Source organism: Antechinus flavipes, chromosome 3, assembly GCF_016432865.1.
Source record: "Antechinus flavipes isolate AdamAnt ecotype Samford, QLD, Australia chromosome 3, AdamAnt_v2, whole genome shotgun sequence".
In the NCBI taxonomy this organism is placed as follows: domain Eukaryota; kingdom Metazoa; phylum Chordata; class Mammalia; order Dasyuromorphia; family Dasyuridae; genus Antechinus; species Antechinus flavipes.
Genome location: NC_067400.1, coordinates 530,552,840 through 530,575,786, shown reverse-complemented (window position 1 = coordinate 530,575,786; position 22,947 = coordinate 530,552,840). Strand labels below are relative to the sequence as shown.

Below are 22,947 nucleotides of genomic sequence, written 5' to 3'. Positions count from 1 at the left end.
CAATCAATGTCTCCCATATTATACAACCAATTCTAAAATTCTTAAGAGAGACCTTAAAGTGTCTTTATATATATATATGTATTATTTTTACTTTTTTACTTCCTTGTGCAAAAAACCCATAGCTTCCAACTACTGACTTAAATGTGAAAAACAATGAAGCCAAGTTTTCAATCTATCCTATAAAAATGCTTGTGTGCCACATTGCATTCCTGTCAGAAATTAACAAGAAACCAGAGAAAAGGTGAGGTTAAACTTAAAAATGAAAAGGTTGATTACAATAAACTAACTGAAGATTCCTGTCTTATGTTGCTAGTAGCTACAGCCCCCACACCCATCTCACCACATTACCCCTCTGCTAAGAAAACTCAACAAGATAGTACTCTTCATTCCTCAAACTTCAAGAGGAAACATTTGACATGGGTAACACTTCTTATTTATACTGAATCTGATCAACAAATGGAACTCAAATTTTGTGTATTATGAGCAAGAGACTAAAAGCCAGAAGACCTATGAAATTAGTATGGTGAGATAAATTTGTAGGAATGCAAAAATAGTTTTAACTTTATGTAATTTCAATGACTGCTTCAGAAAATACATTAAATAAACCAGAAAAATAAAATGGAATTTGATTAAGATTACTCAAGTCATTTCAGAGATTTTAGTAATTCTCACAATGTATAATCAATTCAAATTATCTTACCATAATGTGATATTATATTTTTGAAGATGTTCTCTTGTGGATAACTCAGAATAAAAACACCTGCTTTGCTAACTAACTGGCTGTGTTGGCCCCATTCTTAGTTAGGAAATCTGTATTTGTTCCCTTTCACTACATGTCAAAATGTAAAATTAAAGGAAACCTCATTCAATTATAAGCCAAGTTGTGGATCTTGATGTCAATCCTTATAAGGATAAGTGTATTATTAGAGCAACTAGTGATGCCACTTATATATTCTATTTAGCATCCAGCTCAAAAGGCTCTCAAATTTATAACTCTTTTTTGGCTGTTAAACCAATATTTATGCTACAAGCTATATTAACAATCCACAGCTATGCAAATATATAAATATAACCAAATATCTATACAAGCTATAAAAGCAGTCTATGGCTTGCTTTTATATTATTTGTTTTCTCTATTAGATTTTGAATTCCCAGAGGGCAGGGATTGTTTTTTGCCTCTTTTTGTAGTCTCAAGACTTAACAAGTGCCTAGAACAATAATAAGTGATAAATTAATGTTTACTGATTGTTAAAAAGATTTTAATGTGATTCATATGTAATTCTATCTCAAGTATACTCGTTCTTATCTCTTCCTCCCCTTTTCAATTGCTCATCATCTTTGCCTTAAAGTATAAATGATCAATATATGAACAAAAAAAGTAAGCTTTTATGTATGACCTGAATATATAACTAGATAAGAATTCCCTAAAATAAAATATGCTCTCTCAAACACCACATCATTTTCTGAAATCAAAAAAGTTCACTAACCAACAAAGCAAATAATAATTGAAAAATGCTAGGACTCAATTTTTAAAAGTACATACCTGCTGGATTCTGAACAAAAGTACCAGGATTTTGTGGATGAACTGGTAAAAACTGCTGTCCTTGTCCAAAAGCTACAGGCTGAGTAACACCAGAGAGAACCTTTAGAAGAATATATTTTGTAAACATGTATACTGTTTCTATCTTTGTGAAAACTTCAAAACTTAGTTCACATAAATTTTAAAAATATGCTTGATATAAATTTGCAAAGATGTTACTTGCCAAATTTTAAAGTTTTTTTCCTAAGGATTAAAGTATGAGAACTTCATTTTAACACATCTCAACTTATTGGGGAGGGGAGAGAGGGGGAAGGATAATGAAGGCATAGTATAACCATAAAATAAAATGCAAATTAGAAAAGAACAATAGATTTGGTGGAAATCAAGAAAATATTTTTCAAATTTAATAACTACTTTCAAATATGGTTAGGAAAATTAAATTGGAATAACAATATTTAATTATTTTTCTTCTCAAGCAGAAATTCAATTATAAATTAACTTACTACCAAAAATAATTCAGTGTTAGAACAATCTACTTTGGAGACAATCCAAGGAAAATTTAAGACTGAAAATAACCAAAGAATTTTCTAATAAGACTTCTAACACTAAACCAGTCTTTATACCTCTGAACCCAGGACATGAACAGTTTTTTACTTTAAGTATGAGTAAAGTCAACATCTAATTATAAAATTCATTGGATTTAATCATATATATAGTGCCACAGTCAAAGTTAAGGCAAATGAAGTTATAAAGAAGGTTGTAAGAAAATTTAAGATTTTAAGATTTTTTAATTTTTTAATTTTAAGATTTTAAGAATTTAAGATAACATCTTCTCTGAATGATAAGCAGCATGCATATCACTTCTGAGAATTAAAAATAGCACTAAAATGAAAAGAGCTTTCTCTCCAGAAATAGCAAAATAGCCTTCAAAATTTCTTTAAAATAATTTTAATATGGAAAAGATTTCTTTTAAAAGGTAGAATTTTACAAGGAATCGAAGCTAGGAAGTGGAAATGAGCAAGAAAGGCATTCCAGGCTTGAGAGCCAGCCAGTGAAATCTGGGAAAATAGAGTTCTTGCTCCTGGGTAGCAGGTAGGCCACTATCACTGGATCACAGAAAATACAATGGATGAATGAGGTACAGAAAACTGGATAAGCAGGAAGAAATATTTGATCACAGAAGAGGGAATACTGGAGTTTACTGAATGGGAACGGGGGGTGGAGGGGAAGGGAGGTAGATACTCAAGTTCAACCTGACTTTTATGAAGATAAATTGGACAGCTGAATAATGGACACACTTGTTAAGGGAGACAAATGAAAGAGAATGCTACTGTGATCTCAAGGGATGAGGTAAAAACGGTCTCCATTAGAATGGTGGTAGGATCCAAAGAGATGAGATATATCACATGTTAATGAAGGTAGAAACAATAGGATTTAGTAATTCAACATAGAAATGAGAAACAATGAATGACTTTATGACACAAAAATAGTGAAATTTTGGAGAAAAAGATAATGAATTCAGATTTGCATATGCCGAATTTAAGATGCCTTAAGAACATCCAATTCAAAATGTCCACAAGGACATAAATCTGGAGGTTAAGGTAGATAAGATTTGACAATTACTTGCAGGAAGATATATGTGAATCCATGGTAACAAAGAAGATCAAGTCACAAGAGAAGAGGATCCAAATAAAGAACCTGAAGGACAACTTCACAGTTACAAGGCATAACTTTAATATAGAAGTTTTATTAATTTCTTCCCATTTCAAAATGCTTTTTGAGTATATGGAAGAGAATATGATCATATGATAATAAAATCCTCTTCAAAGTGAACAAAGGAGAGAAACTGTCTTCTCAACTTAACCCCACAATAATTAGCATAGAAACATACACAGTAGAACTCCTAAATGTACCTAAAAATGGGCCCTTACAAGTCTTTTAAGAATTAAATCTTGTAAGTGTATAAATATGTATACATGTTGTATTTAACATATACATTAACATATTTAACATGTATTGGACTACCTGCCATCTAGGGGAGGGGTGGGGGGAAGAGGGGAAAAGTTGGAACAGAAGGTTTTGTAAGGGTCAATTTTGAAAAATTATCCATGCATATGTTTTGTAAATAAAAAACTATAATAAAAAAAATTTTTTTTAAAAAGGAAAAAAATCAAATCTTGAGGGGCAGCTAGGTGGTGTAGTGGATAGAGCACCAGCCCTGAAGTCAGGAGGACCCAAGTTCAAATTTGGCCTCAGACACTTAACACTTCCTAGCTGTGTGACCCTAGGCAAGTCACTTAACCCCAATTGCCTCAAAAAAAAAAAAAAAAGAAAAGAAAAGAAAAGAAAAATAATTAAATCTTGAGATTATTGATAAAATTCTGGTTTAACTAATTCATTGAAACATCCAAATTCTTTGTTATTTACTTTTTGTTATGAGAACACCAGTCTGCATGGTCTAGAGAAAGGAAATAAGATAAAAAATCCACTTCTCTATGATATAATAGCAAGAATAACAACAACCACAACAACAACCAAAAAAAAAACCACTAAGGAAAATGAGAGTTGACATGCTCTATTTTGATGGATGATTTGAGATTTAGATTTAGGTGGAACTTTAGTGAGCTTAAATAGAAAGACAAGAAGGAAAATGGAACAGTTTTTTAAAATTACCTCAGTTTTTTCTATTCTCCCCCTTCTAAAAAAGGAATCATTTTCAACTGGTTAGTTCATTCCCTCTAGGAATTCATTAAAATTATACTAACAAAAATAGTGAAGGTAGGAATAAAAATAGGGTGAAACTGAATACAGAATACAAAAATGCTAACAAAAATGATAGCAGGGCACTTAGAAAAATACCTGCCTGATCTTACAGTAAATAGTATGTAGGGATGCCATCAGGCCTACCCATATAGTACAAATTATGTTCTTAATTCAGTATTAAAAAAAAAAAAAAAAGCAAACAAGATTTTCAGATTAATGAAAAATAAAACTCCTCAATTTCAAATTCCAGCACATTCACAAAGAACTGCTAATATTCTCAAGAAACCTAAAAGAACAAACAAAACTCCTTCACTCAAAAACTAAGGAGTCTGTTTTTTAATAAATAGAAAAGGCTGCTTTGTACTTTAACATGTTATACAAATAAAAGTTATGTCTAAATTATCTGAAAATTCTCTTTTAATTCCCCTGCCCATAATAATAAACCTATCCTCTGATGAGGGTTTTCACATATTATTACTAAGCAAAGCTTAGCAAAATTATCATTGTGATAGGCCTAAGGAGCTTTCATTATTTAGAAAATTTTGACAAAACTACTGAGTATAAAAGTAACTATTTCAACTAATTAGATTGAAATCCCTAAGTATACTCTGAAATATCAGAAGATAACTAATGGAAAATTGGGGGTGACTAAACAGGGTTGCCACTTTTAAGTAGAAAGAGAAATTTGGTAGGCTCACTTTTTTCTAAAGTGGACTGTTAAGAGTAACAATAATAATAAAGTGCTAAAAATTATTAATGTCTTAGTTTTTATTAAATTAACTTATTAGACTAACGAGTTCCTTGGAAGATAAAGGATCCTAAAAATCAGCTGCAAGAATACTTGTTTTCAGAACTTTACTGGTATGTTAAAAGGTATGTTTGAAGTTTCTACACAATAATTATTATCTGAACACCAAAGCAAAAGGGTATCCGTTTCCTTGTTTCTGGTAGGGAAAAGTAAAAAAGTTAGCAACCTCAAAAAATTTCGACTTAACTACCATGGGAAGCAACCTTTCCTAAAATATAGGTAACTAGAGGATTTCAAAGTCAATATGAAAGTTTTATCCTCAATGAACTTATTCTCCTGAAAGTTTCCTCAAATTGTGATCTTAATTTGGGATTCATAAATTTCAAGGTACGAGTTTTGGATTTTTTTTTTTTTTTACCTTCGTCTCCATCTTTTGTAGTGTTTTGTGAGGAAATATATATATATATATGTATATATATAATATATATATCTCTTTAATTTGTATATTACATATCTGAAGAAATTAAAATTAAATACACTTACCTGCTGAGATGGCTGAATATTCCCAACTGCAATTGGCGTGGGCAGATTACTAAAGTTTCCAAACTGAGGACCCTGAAGATTCTTTTCATCAAAATAATGTCCAGATGCTCTGTTAAGTGGATTCGAGAAATTTTGCGCTCCAGGGCCATGTGGTCCATTAAAATTTGGTCCCTGAGGTGTATCAAACATTTGCTCATGTCTTTGGAACTGTATTCCTTGCGATGGCGCATTAAACGCACTGTTAGGAGGGTCATTATATGGGCCAGTCTGACTAAAAGAGACTGCATCAAGTCTCTGTGAAGGATGATTGTCAAACCTTGCACCTTGAAGACCAAGAGGAATATCAAATCTTGATGCTTGCTGGTGTTGTGGGCCATCAAATCTCTGAGGCCCTGTATCAAATCTTGGTTGTACCTGCTGACCAGGTGGCCCATCAAACCTTTGTGGGCCCTGTTGACCAGGAGTTCTTTCAAACCTAGGACCAGGCTGACCATGCAAGCCATCAAATCTTGGCAAGAGAGATGGTTGACCTGGCTGACCATCAAATCTTGAAGCATGACACCCCTCAAATCTTGGACCACCTTGACCTAATGGTCCTTCAAATCTCATACTACCTCCTTGTACAGAAGGACCCTCAAATCTCATTCCACTTCCCTGTTGGACTAAGGGTCCTTCAAATCTGACCCCAACCCCTGGCTGACCATGTGGTCCTTCAAATCGAAGGTTTCCACCAAGCTGATTATGTTGTCCTTCAAATCTTAGACCTGCCACTGACTGGCCATGGGGTCCCTCAAATCTCATACCACCACCTTGCTGGAGCAAAGGGCCTTCAAATCTGATTCCACCACCTGGCTGACCATGGGGTCCCTCAAACCTAATTCCACTTCCTGATGCACCATGGCTCCCCTCAAATCTGAGTCCACCTACAGGCTGACCTCGAGGATTCTCAAACCTTAGAGCACCTACAGGCTGACCATGAGGTCCCTCAAATCTAAGACCACCCACAGGCTGACCACGGGGACCTTCATACCTAAGTCCACCCACATTCTGGCCAGCTGGGCCTTCAAACCTCAAACCACCTGTGGGACCCTCAAACCGCAAACCAGCAGCTCCTTCAAATCTTAAGCCACCTCCTCCTGCCTGTCCAAGAGGCCCTTCAAACCTCAGAGGAGTCCCTCCTGGTCCTTGAGGACCTTCAAATCTCAAAGGACACCCACCTCCTAGCTGACCTTGTGGTCCTTCAAACCTCATGGGCCCCCCTCCCCCTATTTGTCCTGGTGACCCTTCAAACCGAAGAGAAGCTGGTGTTGGAGGTCCATCAATTCTAGGGTTTGGCTTATTAGGTCCTTCAAAAATCATTTTAGTTGGGCCATCTCCCCTTGCTACAGATGGCCTAGAAGGTCCATCAAATAATGGTCTATCTTCAGCTAATGCTGTGAGTCTCTGATTTGTTGTATCGAGGCTTGAATATCTTGATGCTGGGCTGTCTGCAAATGTTTTATCTGAATCTTCATATCTAGGTCTCTTAAGTGCAAAACGCTCACTGAATGGAGATCTTTGCTCTTCTCGGACACCTTCGGAGAGAAAAGAAAATTTAAATTTCCTCACTTGAATCCACATCAAATCACCTGAAAAACCCTTTTATTGTCGACAGTAAAATTAAGTAAATATCAATAACAAATACCTCAATAATTTATTGGTCAAACTATTACTTCTCCTGCATTAAAATCCATCACCACTTAAGCAATTTCAAGAGTCATAATTTATTTTGCAACTTTGTACCTTTGGCAGAAACTTGTTCTTCATGCCTTCTTCGACCATCATGGGGGGAAAGATTCTCCGCATAAGTACGGCTTCCAGATATTGGAGAAAGACGCCTTGATCTTTCACTAAATTGTTCTTTTCTGTCAAACTGTGCTCCACTACTCCTACCTGTATGTTTACTTTTGGATGGTTCACATTCTATTCCAGACAACAAAGCATCAGTCAAATGGTAATCAAATATATCAGGATCTAAGAGATCAAGTCTTGGAAATGAATGCTGAACCTGTGTCCTTTTGAGTTTAGCTTTATGCTCATAATATGTTAATTCAGCATCAGATAAGAGAGGTTTCTTTTTTAATCCACCTTTATTTTCTTCTGTAGGACTATCCCATACATTGCATCTATGTTTTCCTTCTTGATACTGAAAGAGCTGACGAATCTGATGAACAACAACAAGGAATTCATCCTGTGTAATTTCACCAGATGTTAAACTATCATTTGCCTGCACAAAAATTAAAAGAAAAAAGATAATTTAGTCTCAAAGATTTACAAAAGTCAAAATTAGAGTAATAACTAAGAAACTAAATCACCATAATTACCTTTTTAAGTAATTCTCTCTTGCTTGCAGAAGTTAATTCTTTAGGAATCTGAAGATTGGCATCTACACTTAATCGATGTTGTTGTTTGGGGGCTCGGGATGATAAAATTCCTTTAGCACTTCCCCAACTCTCTCTATGCCTTAGATGAGGTGATTTACCAAGTCCTTGATGCTCTTCACCCTGCTGTAAACTGGAAAAAAATATATTAACACAAATTTAAGGACCCTTTAATTTAGATATAAAAATAAGCTTTTCTTTTTGACATTTAAAAGTCCTTCATAACCTAGTCCCAATTTCACCTGCTCAGTCTTATTACACATTACATAACAATAAGCCAAATAGTCCTTACTTTTGCTCTTCATGCATGATATTCCCCATCTCTCTTTTCCACATCTTTGCATTAGTTGTCTCCTCTTTTCCTACAATGCATGAGCAATCTCAATTCTGCCCTACAACCTTTATTTGCTTCCTTCAAAGACTCAGATCAAATATTTTCTAAAGATTTCTTTCCCAGACTTCACCATGTCTTAATACCAAAATTATCTTAAAACCATTCTATATTTTTTTCTTCTTTGCATCCCCAGCACATAGTACAGTCCCTAGAAAACATTTCAAAATACCTGTTGAAAGGGTACAAAGGTAAAACACTTTATTACTCTAAAAACATATATATTATGTACATTTTTAATCAAAAAACAAAAACTTACCTTTTATTTTCCTCCCAACCAGATTTCCATCTTTTTGTAGACTTAGAGCTTTGCCAATTTTCTACATTTTCCTTTGGTTCAGATCCTGATTTTGTAGAATGCTGATTTAGAGTTTCTTGTGGTCTCTCTTCCTGAGTCTTTTTTACTCGCCTAGGATCCCGGGTGTCCTGCTTAGTACTTCTTTTATTAGAATTTCTTTCATCACGAGAAGCTTGTGCAAATTCTTCTACATGTGACTGCTTAACTCCTGATTGGCGTAGCTTTCCAGTTTTAGGTGTAGAAGTAGAAGGAGAAATGCTCCTTTGCCTTCGTTTAGGTGAGCGCCTATCTCTCCTTTTTGGAGAATGCGTGATTGGTGACCGAGACTTAGGAGATCGTGATCGCGATCGTTTTCTAGTACTTGATCTTCCTGTTTTTGTCCCCTGTTTTTCTGATTCTTCAGTACCAGCATCTTGTTTCTGTACAATACCATTTATAATTTTATTTCTACCTCCAGTGAGTCTGTGTTCAGATGACTTCACATGCTCCTCTTTATCTTTTTTTTCTGAAGATTTTCTCTTCTCTTTTAAGTCATCATCTTTGCTATCAGGTTTATCCTGGAGGTGTTTTTTTAATCGGGGATCTCTCTTGCTCATTTCAGGGACCCCTCGACCACTTTCAGATTCCTGATTTTTTATATCTTTTGTGTGAGAAAATTTGTTTTTCAAAGGTGAAGGAGATTTAGATTTGGATTTAGTATCTAATTGGTCAAGTTCTTTCTTTGTGATTTTTTCACTTGATTTACTTTTTTCTTGCTTTGATGAGTTTTGTTTATCAGCAGGCATAGATTTATTTGCCTTGATATCAGACTGATTCATTGCATTTACTAGAAAGTCTTTCCTGTGACTTTGCTCTTTACCATGAGAAGAATGTTGGCTAATCCGATTAAGACGAGGATCTCTATTTGTTACTTTCATATCCTGGAGCTGTGAAGAGGAGGAAGGACGACTCTTTTCAGGCTGTACAGAAACCTGATGAGAAGCTTTAACTGCCATAGGTGGAATTTGTGAAACAAGTAATTTGGAAGGTGCTGATCCAGGAACTATGTTAGATGCCCCTTGCTGAACACTAAGAGAAACTGCCTGGAAGAAAAATAAATTTTACCATATAAACACTGTAAAAATTACAAATTAGCTGTCAAAAATTCTGAAATGAATAAACTAATTTTCTTATAATGAGCTCAGTCCAATCTACTAACCTACTCAATAATCACTGAATACTTAATGCCATGCTATATAACATTATGAGGTTGCAAAAAATGTTTCACAACATATTTTTCTGAACCATCCTGTGATTTCCTCAATGTAGAGAACCTCCTATGAATTAGTTGTCTCTGGTATAGTATAGACCACATAGACAAAAAAGGGAAAAAGATGAAAAGTTTAGTAAATATTACAAATCTGGCAAAGGCATGGTGTGGACTTCCAAACATCATAGGCACAGCTCTCTGCTTAAAGAGAAGTTTTGTAACTTTGTGACTTGCCTTGATGATCATCTAATCCTTCAATATCGTTTTCCATCTTGAAAGAGAAACCAACAAGGAGAAATTCTATTCTAGATCAAATTCTCACAAACAAGGAGGAAACAGCAGAAAGACAAGACTAATTCACTCTAGAAGGAGAGTGAAATCCAAGAATAATAGTATGCACTCTAAATTTCGAAAAGCTGATTTCAAAGGTTCAGAGGAAAAATAGGTAGGATGAAATATGGACAAATGATTCTAGGGAAATTATTCCAGGAAGAATGGCAGATGCTTAATTTCCTTCCATTTGCTAAAATCTAGGAAAACCACATCTATAACATTCCCTTAAAATCAACATTGACATATATATGTATGTATGTATATATATACACACACACACACACACTGTGCTAAGTGAAAGTCCAAAAAATAAAAATAAATAGCCTTGCTCTTAAGGGACTCACAATCTAAAAAGGGAAACATTCAAACAAGATAAACACAGGATAAATTGGCAAAAATCTCAAAAGAAAGGCACTAAGAAGGACCTTAAAAGGAATCTTGCAAAAGATGAACTTTAGCTGGTACTTGAGGAAGCCAGGTGCCAGAAATAAGAAAAAGAGAGTTCTAGACATAGAAGGGACAAGCCAACAAAAACACTCAAGAATAATGAGAATGAAAGAATGAAAGAGTGCCCTGTGTAAAGAGTACCAAGAAGGATAGTGTAGCTGGATTGCTGAGTATATGAAGGAAAATAAAGTATAAAAAAACTAGAAAGACAGGAAGAAACCAGGTTGTAAAGCTCTTGAAAAATAATACTGGATTTTATATTTGGTCCTGGAGGTATAATAAAGAATCATTAAAATTTATCATTCTGGGAGAACAGGGAGTTTGATATGGGTCAGACCTTAACTACTTGTTTTATAATCTTGTTTAAAAAAAAAAAAAAAAAGTCCGAAGACAATACAGAATAAACAATTCCAATGGGGGTGGGGGGATGGGGGGGGGGGGTGGGGGAGAATGATTTGTCTGAAGAAACCATTGTGGACAAATAAGGAATTTACCAACTTAAATTCCAATAAAAACATACAGAAAATGGAAGATAATTTAACAAAAGATAAATGAGTGGCATCATCCATCAGGAATGCTAAAACTGGTAAAGGAAACAAAGGACAACAACAAAAAAGGATTTTTTGTTGTTTTATCTAAATGGGAAGAGAAAAAGGAAGATCAAAGGAATAGAATCTTTACTTGGAGTGCCTAAATTTTATTGAATGACAACAGAAAGCAGAAATTCTCACTTTCTCAAAGGCAAATGCCCTGATTTTAAATTAAAGGGGGAAAAAGAAAAAAAAACAAAAACAAAAACACTACAACCAAAGGCCAATAAGCTTTATTTTCATTCCTAGGAAAATTCTGAGATTAAAGAAATAGCTGGGAAAGGGAGGTTGTGACAAATGTCTTCATCAAAAAATTTTTCTTCCTTTTAAAAAAAAAAAAGGCATTATAATACTATAGAAGAAAATGTCTTAGCTATAGTTTACGTAAATTTTAACATAACTTTTTGATAGTCTCTCAAAATGCTTTTCTGAACAAGCTGAAGAGTTTCGGAGTAGATAAGTCAATTGAAATAAAAAAATTAGTTGAATGATTGAATTTAATTGGTTGTCAATGGCTCAATAACAATGTGGCAGTTACTCTCCAGAAATATCCTCTGGGCTCTCTAGTCCTGTGACATCTAGTATATTTTTAACTGGGAAGAATAATCAACATATTGCATGACTGGATCCAACAAGGTCGAATTTTCACAAAAGAAAATTTACAGGAATATATATGCAAACTTGCAATTGGATAAAAAAAAAATCAACTTCATAAGAATAAGAGACATGGAATGAGAACAGTTATTTTAAAAAGATGAGGGTTTTAATGAGCTGTAAATTCAATTTCAGGCAAGTGATGTGAGAGTTAAAAAGGAGAATACAAGAAAATACAATCATGGGCAGTACAAAGGCAGATGTGACTTGTAAAAATAGGAAGGTCCTACTATGTTCTTCCAACATTAGATTTCTTCTGGGGTATTTCAGGGACATGATAACTCTCTTCAATTATCTGAAGAGCTACCACATAGAATTATTCTTATTCTATGTGGGCTGGAGGGGTGGAAATAGGAACAATGGTTGCAAAAAAAAAAATAATAATAATAAGAGTTTAGGTTCGATGTCCAGAAAAACTTTTTTTAACAATTAGAGAGTTCAAAAGTTGATAGCTTCCTAAAGGATTGATAAAGTGGTAGATGCCCCCTATTTGGAGATTTTCAAGCAGAAGCTGGACAGCCACTTGTCTACTAACAAAGGTTCATTTCATGTATGGGACTACATAGCCACTATGTTTCCTTCCAACTGTCAATTTCTAGAATTCTGTGAAACACCCTCCCCATCAACAAAAGTCAACGACTGTTTTGCAATTCTTGGGTCTTAGAAATTTGTCTTACACAGTAAGAAGTTAGGAGACTTGCTCGGGTCCAAAGTGTCAGATTAGGAAACTTGAACCAAGATTATCCTGATTCCATATACTATGCTAGGAACTAACTAACTATTACTGTGCCCAGTTGTCCCCTTTTTGGTTTCACTGCTTCATCAAGTAACCAGCTATAGAGAATGGAGAAAATGTTTCCTCTATTACTACAACATGCTTCACCCCCAAAAATGTTTTCTGTTCCTATAACATCTGGATACTGCTAAAAAAAAAATAGTTACTAGGTTCTAAAATTCAGTGCTCAAACAAGGCATCACTAAATAAGGCATGCAAATAATTACCCCCATATATATGGCTCCACACTGCTGGCCCTATCCTCAAGTCTTCATTCCCAAAAATATCATTAACCAGTAAAGAACTATCTCTTGCACAGGAGAGTAAAAAAAATAAAAAAATAAATACATTCCATAAATTTAGCACCTGAAAGCCCCTTAGAGCTCCTATTAAAAGTCCAAGAAAGGTTAAGTAATTTATCTGGGATATATTCCTTGTTCTGTCTAAACTTAAGAGCTGCTTTTTGTTAAGGATTTTTAAGACCTAATTTCTCAAAAAGATATAGAATTTATAAAACTAAAACATTAAAGACTATGCCAACATTTTCCACAACACACAAGGAAATTGTGATTTACATCCCTTCTAGGGTATAAAATTTGATCCATTTAAAGGTAACAGTTCTACCTTTAAATTTTACCACTTAAAGGTCAGTACTACCAAAGCAACCATTTTAAAGATCTCTCTCAGAATCCTTTATGAAGTAATTAAAGGAGATGGGTGGGTGGCACACATGAAGGGTATCAGGCCAGGAGTCATGAAAACCTGAGTTTAAATCCAACTTCAAAAACCAACTAGCTGTATGACTCTGTGCAAATCACTTAACCCATCTGCCTCACTTTCCTCAACTATAAAATGGAGATAACAGCCAAGTCCCAGGATTGTGAAAATCAAACAAGATATTTGCAAAGTACTTAGCACAGCTCTTGGTATAAAGTAAATGCTATATAAATGTTAGGAAGTAATATCATTATAAAAAAGGCAGGAATTTTCCCAACAAGACAATAAGAATAAGGCAATATTCAAGCTCACCCGAATTTTAGATTGACAATAGCAAGAATGCCAAGTCTAACAGAATTCATTCTGGAAGCATATATTCTATAAACATGATTAAGCTCATTATAAAAATTAAATGTGTTCTTTCAGGAATTAAACTATCTCTTTGAAAGAAAACTAAGTTATGTACACTAAACTTGATTTTTATTGTGTCTAGCATTTATAATATGCTTCAATTTGCAAACCATTACTTTAAGAAAACATTCTAGAAATCATGTAAATTTAATTAAGACATACTGATTTAAAAAAACAACCGATACACCACACATAAAAGAGATTATCCTTTAAGGAAGGATTAGATTTAGAATAAAATACTTTGGAGCATAAATGGGACATCTGTCTGTCCCACTTACCAATTGTGCCTTAGTTTGTTCCAGCTCCAGCTCCAATTTTTTCTGTTGAAGTTCTAACAACTGTTTTTGCTTTGCCAGCAGCTGTTGCCTTATCAGTTGCTCTTGAGTCAAATTCTTTTGGATATCAGGGACAATTGGAGGCGTGGAGATACCAGGGGAACTGACCACCGTACTAGGTGTAGGAGGCTCTTCAGGCTATAAAAAAAGTGATGTGAAAAGGAAAAAATACATATTATTGTTATCTATTTAAAAGATAGCTTGAAAATAAACTCAATCATTAAAAAATTCTTAACACCTTTTGAACTGAATTATTCTGAATAGCCAGTTATCAGCTTTAAAATGATCTCATTTAGAATACCTACATTACTTACAAGTATGTAACAAATATCTAACCATATCAAATTGTCAAAACTGCCAAAGGTAAAAAAAAAGTTATAATTTATACAATAACAACACTGTAAAGAGAAACAAGGTTGAAAGACTTAACTCCAAATCATTACCAACCACAATTCCAAGGACTCATTATGAAACATGCTCCCTTCTGATAAGAGAAATGATAGATTCAGGTGAAGACCAAGACAGTTTTTGGTACAAAGAAAACATGGGAATTTGTTTTGACTATACACGTTTTGTTTTTCTTGTTTTCTCAATGGGTGGTGATAGGAAGAGAAGGTAGAAGGGAGAAATCTTAATGAAAATAAAATTAAAATAAAAAAAGAAAAATGTTATTGTGACAAAACTTCCTTTTTAATTGAATAGATTTAGAATACCATATTATGGCTTTTTCAATAATTTTACAGCAGAAAAATGAAACTAGTGACAAGAATGTTAAACTATGTAGCATTCATATGAAAACTTACCGATTTATTTAAAAATTTAGGATTCACATGGATGCTAGAAGTATTCACATTGGGGGGTAGAGGCTTAATTGGCCAAGCAGGATCTAATGAATTAACTCTGACATCCAAGGCATAGAGTTTCTTCAAAGGGAAAATGTCATCCCATGTGGAACGTAATTTAAATAAACTTTTCCTAGTATTTTCATCCACCTAGAACAACAGAACAATTCTATTGCGTGTTAAGTTACTATAAAAAGTTTTATACATAAAATGCAATTAATCCTTTTGAAATGTTAAACTCTTCTCCATCATATATGGAACTTTTTTCTATGAATATATAAGAATTATCATTAATAGTTAATTTACTAATTTTAAGTTTTAAAAAATTAAGTTTCTTTTCTCTAAGAAAAGTAAACTGGCAATGCTGAAGCTGTTACTCCTACTAGATATCTCATTCTAGAAAACCAATTTGTTTTTATAACTCTGCAATTCAAAATGGCAACTATAAGTTTCTCACTCACAGTACAACAAAGTTTCTCATTTATTGAAAACAATTTCCTGTGGTTCTAAAATGACATTGTTTTTCATGAGGAGCCATCCAAAATCACAAGAGAAAAGTGTATCACAATGAGGTGTATCAAAATGCTTATATTTTTTAACCTTTAAATGGTCAGTATATGGATTAGAATTAGACTATTCCAGTCTCAGTCAGCAGAATACCTGGTACATGATAGATTTACACGTGTGAATTTAAATTTTTCAGATAAAGTTTCCTAAGATTTCTTAGAAAAGGATGGTGAAATAAAAGACAATAATTTCAGTCAATTCTCTTTTTCTTGTAGTAAAAGGGTTGCTATAAAGGATAAAGTAAATCCGTAACATAAACCTATTCTAAAAATCAATTTCTAAAACTATGCTAACAGTCAAATCAGCTTTATTACTTTCATATTTCACTTGTCCTTTCTTTGGAAATGCTAGTCAAGTAGTTAAAAGTCAAAACTGTCTAGCAGCTAGAAGAGGCATCATGATCCTGGCATTTCCAAAACCCAGATTATCAACTTCTGAATAATCAAGTCAGTAGTAATTTGAATCTTCTGACACCAAAAATTATGATACTATTTTGTTAATTTGGCAATTCTACTTAAAAGGAATCAACTATGGAAAAACACATGTGAATTTAGTCTAAGATCTAAATGAATTTAAACTGAGGGTTGATAACATATGAAAATGGAAATAAAGAAAAAGCTCTATTATCTAAAAAATAATGGAGTCTCCCAGCATTCAAAGTTCTCTTTTCTCTTCCTCAGAGCCTCGAAGTGAGCCCCTAGAAGCTACCCACTAAATATGATCAGAAATGCCATTTCTAGTTTAAAATGATCATTTTCAATGAAATTCAGTACATAATGTAATTGGTATTTCTTTCCTCCCAATCCTTAGGGTAAACTTTCTATTTGTAACATAAAATTACAAGTTATATCTAAAAATGACATTGAAAACTTAAAAAAAAAAAAAAAACCCAAACCTATTTTATTCTGTAACTTAATCCCAAATTAGTATTTCTCCAGATAAAAACTACTTCTATAAAAGCATAAAAAGTAACTATTGTTCTCTTTGCAAGAAATAGAACACAAGGCATGCCCCAAATTCAAATACTTTCAGAAATTTGAAAGATATACAAAGGCTCATTTCAAAGTCAGGCTATTACCTAAGCAAATTCAAACCTTCACTCATTCTCCCTTAATATTTTAAATCCTGTATAACTATACTTGATATAAAAATGCTAAGTATTTTTTAGTTAACTTCACACCCATGGGGCACAAGAATCCATGTCCCCAAAACTTTCTCTCAGTAAGAGATAAGGACTGTATAGTAAGGTAAACACTTCAAACTCAAGCATAATTCAGGTGGGATATCTTTACTTGCAAACAGTAATAACTGATTTCTGACTACCAGAAAAAAAAAACACTCAGAAAAATACTGGACCAACACTTATGTTGAATAGAGATATTCAACAATCTACCACCACCACTAACAAATATGATTTAACTTATTTTCACCTCTTTCAAATCATTCTTGTGAATAGTTTTAAGTGATAAAAAATTTGAAATTAGTGAAATGGTCAATGCAAAATAAGGATGGAAAATAATCTGAAAGCAAATGGTCTTCACTGTTAACTCCCAGAAAGTAACAGAAGCACTTCCTTTTAAATGAGAAAAGAAAAAAAATTTAAAGAACCAAACATTTATCCACCCAAGAAAAGCCAACACAAAAACAAGTATTTATTTAATCTGGAACATTTTTTATAAAAATTCAGAATGTTTCTAAATGCATATATACCTTTTCAAACACACAAATAAATGTTGCAACTAGGTTTTTAGTAAAGGCAGTAAGATACTCTCTTCCAACGTTCTTCACAATGGAATCCATAAGATACATAACAGGGAGCTTCTCTGTAGAAGGAGCCTGAAGTAATAAAAAGAAACTGAGAAGTTTAGTATAAGGAAATGATTTTTAAATTGTCTGCAAATGAATTTCCAAACCCACAAATACAGACCTACTTTTGGGTTGATACTAAATATCACTGGGTTGACATTAATCTATATGAAGCTCAAATGTCCAATAAATTTCTTAAACACTGACATTTGTGGAGCAAGCAAAACAAGCTCCATTACTGGGAAAGGAAATAAGTGCAATCATAATGTAATTATTGTACCCAATGCTGTTTCAGGTTCATGTAGTAGTAAAACTGTGTTTTAAAAGTGGGAGAAAATGAGGTTGAAGGTGGTCAAAAAAAAAAAAAAAAGTAAAGAAAATACCATCGTCTTCTGCTGGAACCCAAAAGTGTTGTTTCATGACCCACACAAACTCAAAATAGTGTGCCTAGGCTTCATGAAATAACAGAATTCAGATTTCTGGCAGAAAGCCCAAAGTAATTTCAGCAGCCATATTTTATATGTTGAATTCTATGTAGCCTTTGTTTTCTATTAAGTTACACTGGGAAAGGACTAATTTTTTACAGTCCTAATAAACAAGACTTAGGAAGATTTTCACATCTGAGGCTAATGACAAACCACTTTTTAAACTGCATGTGAAACATGCACCAAGTTGGGGGTTTGTTATTGATATAAAAACTGGATCAAGCAGCAAGTTGAGTCATGTAAGTCAGGTTGAAGTTGACACTGGCAACCACGATTTGATTTGCACCGAAGATGCTCTTCATGAGATGGACATTCCGTCGAGTTGTTTTTTTTTCTTTGACATGCACAAACCACTGAATCTAAATTTGTGCAGTCAGTGTGGTGATGTTGATATTGTTAGGGCTTCCACGGCAAAAGAATTGCTATTGCCCAAGTTCAATTGCAATGCCTACCCATTGATTCATTGGCTTTTAGTAGAAGGCACAGCAAACTTCCAGAAAGCATCAGCAGGTACACAGACTTGTTGAGGAGCATTAGAGGAAGGCAAACCATACAAATTGTGTGTTGATTATACTCCTCACTTCCATACGATTCCCCAATGGTTAAATACCTTAAGTCATTCCCATTCACCCCCACCTTATCCCACCTCCAAAGTGTCCAAGTTTTTTCAAACCCCCAGCAACCTTTCCCCTAGCTAAGTGTAGCTAGGGTAGGGGTCACAACTCTTGAACACAATGCCACTTTATTTCACAAATCCAACTGCCCATACAAGTGTGTGGAAGTGCTCTTGCTTTATATAGATATAAAATATAAATATATTTAATGCCTGTACAACTGAATTTGGCTAAAGAAACTGAATTAACCTCGCATGGAATGTTTCCTTACAGTTTTAACTGCATTTTTTTTTTTTTTAAGATCCACCAAGTCTACTACTTTGGTAAACCATAGCCAAATATAAAACATGTCAAATACTTTATGGATGTCTTTACCCTTAAAAGGTATACCATTTTAATCCTTGTTTTCATAACCTGGTAGAGAGACACTGAGATCACTTTTTAAAATTAAAACCTGTCCAGAATGCTATTTCTATTGTTGTGTATGTAAGTAGTATATAAAGTAGGTAGAATCTTTTCATGTAACAGTCCGTCATTTGCAGTTAAAGCTGTCTCATGGTAGGGATATCAAAGTATATGTGAAAACTGAATTTCAGGTTTAGTAGTCTGTGATTTACAAAATAAGGATACAAAAGGCTCCCTGAGGGCAAAACTGAACCACTTTGAAACTAAAATGAAAATCACCCATTTTCCCGCCCCCTTCAACGTCCCACCGCTGATTAAGACAGATTCCAAAATTTTGGTAGAATGAACACCTTACATCTTTTCCTCAAACTGGCTTTAATTGGGAAAAGTATAGCAAACTCTCACATCTCTCATATCAGCATTCAGTCCCAAGAGCTCTCTGTTCATCTATTTTACCACTGTGTATCTGTCCACAAACTAGATGTTTTAATGTGGTTACTATTTGGGGGGATTAATTTTCCAGTTCTTGGAGGTCTTCCGGATCCATCGAAACCATTCTTTAAGTGTCAACTTGAGCTACAAAATCAGGCTATTTGGAAAGTAAAATTGACAGATCACTTAAGAAAACACAAAGCAAGCTAAGGTTTCAGTAATTAAAAAGAGCATTCAAAATCGAGTTAAGATCTAGGCCTTCAACAAGGCTAATATTTTCATCTTCAAATCCCATGGTGTCTGTGACAGAGATAAATAAAGGAATTCCATTAACTAAGGGAATTTTAACCTATCTGCAATGTTTTTTATTTTCAAAGTTTCCTGTTTTAATTTTGTGCTTTAAAAAAGGCCAAACAAACTAAAACAAAAAACAAAACAAAACAAAACAAAAAAAACCCAGTAGTTGCACAAAGTCTATCTACATGAAAACATAATTTCGGACCCTGAAATACTTGGATTTAGCTGTCAAACTGTTAGCATGTTGGGGCCTTGTTTTTAAAAAATGCTCACTGCTTTCTTGTCCCCTCTAAATTAAGGGCTGAAAAGGTTCATCTGAAAAAGTGTAGCACCAAACACTTTGTTGCTGTAAAGATTGGAACCTAAAGGAAGAATGAACCCCAAGTCACGGATTTAAACTTTTTTTAAACACACAACCACATATTTAAAAATAAGTCTTGAAAACAGATTCTACACCTTACAATGGTAAATAAAAAAGACAAATACATATTTTATATGTTTTATTCACAAATTTTATAATACCAGTCACACATTTCAAAACCATTTATTTAAAAAAAAAGTCAGACCACTCATTTTACACTAGACAGAAACCGTCTCTAGACAATATTTTGGTGGTTGTTGTTAAAAGTGGCCTTTTAAAGGAGTTCTCTCTACTGAGAGGAGAGCTCATCCTGTATAACGGTAGTCACTAAACATTAACTAGGAAAAACTAAACCATAAATACAGGGTTGAAAATTACTTTTAAAACTCACACTGGGAAGCTATGTTATCGCTCACTTTTGTAATATCTAAATTTAACAGTAACTATTTAAATGACATCACTCAGCTCTTCCCACTCCCACCAATAAGGTCCACAGAATAGGAAGACTATAGCCAACTAAAGTGGCACAAAGATCACCTCGGTAATTGGGTGAATAAATGTAAACCTTCTGTTTAGGAAGAGGAAAAATAATCAGGAACTACACTTTTTAGGAACACTACATAACAAGGCATCTATTATGGTCTGTTCTTTCCCCTTCCCCCTACAATTTAAAATCCCAAAAGATTGGGGGAAGATTGTTTTCCCCTTCCTCATAATCTGTGGTTATCTTAAACTCTCCAATACGAGAGATGAGTACCAAAAGGTACATTCTAACCACCCCCATCCCAATATGGGGTTGACGGGTGTGAGCAGCTGCCTGGCTGGCAGGGAGTGGATCCTCCTCTCTTCCCCTTCGCATCATGTGCCTTTCAGGCGCCATGTTGGGCTCTTACAAGCGGCTGCTCCACTCGGGGGCGAATTGCCCTACTATCCCCCCCCACTCCCCCCACCAGCTCACTCCCAAATCCCTTTTCACCTCCTCCCAGGTCCCAAAACACCATTACCAGAAAGGGGGGATCGTGTGGTGGGATGGGAGATGAACCCACTCCCACTGCATAAGGTTAAATGTTGTATTTTAGCTCTTAGTTTCCCGACGTGAAGTGGAATTGCCCCCCCACCCCACCCCACCCCGACCAAGGTCCATTCGAGAGATAGATGTATAGAATAGGAGAGGTCTGAATGGGGTGCTGGTAAGCGGAAGTGGGGCTCCACCCTCCCCAGCCCGCCGCCCTCCTCCCTTCCCCGGGGACAGGCCCCGCCATGCTGCGTGTATGAGCCTGAGCGGAGGTGGAGGGGGAGGGGGAAGAGACTGTCCCCCTTGGATCAGAGTGGGACCTGGGATGAGGCAGACACTAGTATTAGGGTATTAGAAGAATAGGAGGCTGCGGGGTGTATAAAAACCTTGGCGGTTTGGGCCTCGATGAGGGAGACGATCTCCTTGGCGAAAGGCAGGTTCTCCTCAGCCAGAATGGTCAGCATATTGATGTGCGGTTTACTGTTGAAGGTCAGGTCTTCCAGAGACGACTGATAATCCCGACAGGCATCCTCCCGGGCCCCCACGGTACCGGCCTCGGCCGGCGCCGGCTCCGACATCGCGCCGCGGCCCCCCTCCGAGATCCACCGCAGCTGTCGCCGCCGCCGCCGCCCGCTACCCCGCCTCCCTCGCGACTCCTCTTCCTCCTCTCGACGGGTCACTCGCGGCTCCGGCTTTACCACATGCTGACCACGGAGGGGGGGTTGGGGACGACACCGGGGGGGAGCCTCGGGTGGGAACCGCCGCCGTCGCACGGGGTGGGGGAGGGGGTTTCTGCCTAGTTCACTCGCCGCCGCTGCTTCTTCTTTCTCCACAGACACAAAATGGCGGCGGCTGTAGCGGCTCCAGCTCCGAAAATGTCTCTGTTCCCAACCGCTGCGTCGTGCGAAATGAACGAGGGGGAGGGGAGACGCTCAGAAAGGGGGCGGGCTCCAGCAGAATTCGTAATCCTGATTGGGTATTCCGGAGGAACGACAGAAGTGCCCCTCCCCCACACAAGACGTCGTCGCACCGCCTTCTTCCTCGGCGCCGCCAGCCTCTAGCAAAGGCTTTCGCAATTCCGACCGTGGAGGTGGAGTGTAAGAGAAATCTCTTCTCATTGGTCGGTTTGTACAAGACTGTTCGGTCATTTGTTACCATAACAACCCATTCAGAGAGGCCCATTCGCCCCCCAAGGGGCCAGCCCAGCAGCCTCACCTAACCAGTTTGAGTAGCTGCGTGGCCGAATCCCGGCCCCCTTCCCCTCCCCTTTTCGTAGCCGGTACTGGCACCAACTGTGATTCATCCACCTACCCTCCCCATCAACTTGGGAAAGCCAAAGCTTGTTGCGGGGGTGGGGGTGCGGATGGGGGTAGAGAGGAGGAGGGTGTTTTCTCGGCCCCAGCTGCTGGCTCAGTCCACGCTCCTCACATCTCAGGTGCAACAAGCCGCAGGTCCGGGTTGCAACGAAGGCTGCAACCTCTGCAGCTGTGTCGAACCGGAGTCCTCCGGGGAACACCCCCGGTTGGAGGCCGTTCTTGCTCCCCTGTAGGCAGAGAAAATGCACAGAATCCCGCCTAACGTGACTTGCGCAGCTGGGTCCCAGGGCGCCAGTCGGCAGCGGAAGAGCACTACTTAACCCGGGTGGGCGTCTTTCCAGTTCTAAGGAGAGCCCAGCGACCCCCACCCCCACCCCCACCTCGCGGTTGGCAGCGAGCTCCCGGGGCCAACGGCTTCATCACTTTACCCCGCACTGAGGGAAGCAGTCACAAGGGCTCTCTATCTGCTCAGATCGAAAAATATGGGGGAGGAGGAGGGAATTAATGTGCATTCATTTGTTCACGTGTGCCCGGACCTTGGGGGCTCCTAGGCCAGATTTCTATGATTCCCTAATTGTTGGATGTCAGTGACA

General features: G+C 36.4%; 1 protein-coding gene across 2 annotated transcripts in view; it reads right to left on the bottom strand.

Annotated features, from left to right (window-relative positions):
• The window catches only part of PCF11 (PCF11 cleavage and polyadenylation factor subunit), a 29,651-nt gene extending 7,701 nt beyond the window's left edge, over positions 1 to 21,950 (bottom strand). Inside the window, exons 1-9 of one of the 2 annotated variants that reach the window (XM_051987217.1) lie at positions 21,425 to 21,950; positions 17,334 to 17,459; positions 15,018 to 15,206; positions 14,158 to 14,352; positions 8,665 to 9,785; positions 7,958 to 8,147; positions 7,377 to 7,860; positions 5,595 to 7,168; positions 1,544 to 1,643 (exon numbers count right to left, since the gene is read on the bottom strand). In XM_051987217.1, the coding sequence (XP_051843177.1) occupies positions 1,544 to 1,643; positions 5,595 to 7,168; positions 7,377 to 7,860; positions 7,958 to 8,147; positions 8,665 to 9,785; positions 14,158 to 14,352; positions 15,018 to 15,206; positions 17,334 to 17,459; positions 21,425 to 21,616 (4,171 nt within the window). In that variant the 5' untranslated portion in view covers positions 21,617 to 21,950. Of the gene's footprint in view, positions 1 to 1,543; positions 1,644 to 5,594; positions 7,169 to 7,376; positions 7,861 to 7,957; positions 8,148 to 8,664; positions 9,786 to 14,157; positions 14,353 to 15,017; positions 15,207 to 17,333; positions 19,783 to 21,424 lie in introns of those variants that run through there. The other variant, XM_051987216.1, reaches the window with a different exon arrangement.
• Positions 21,951 to 22,947: the final 997 nt, after the last annotated feature.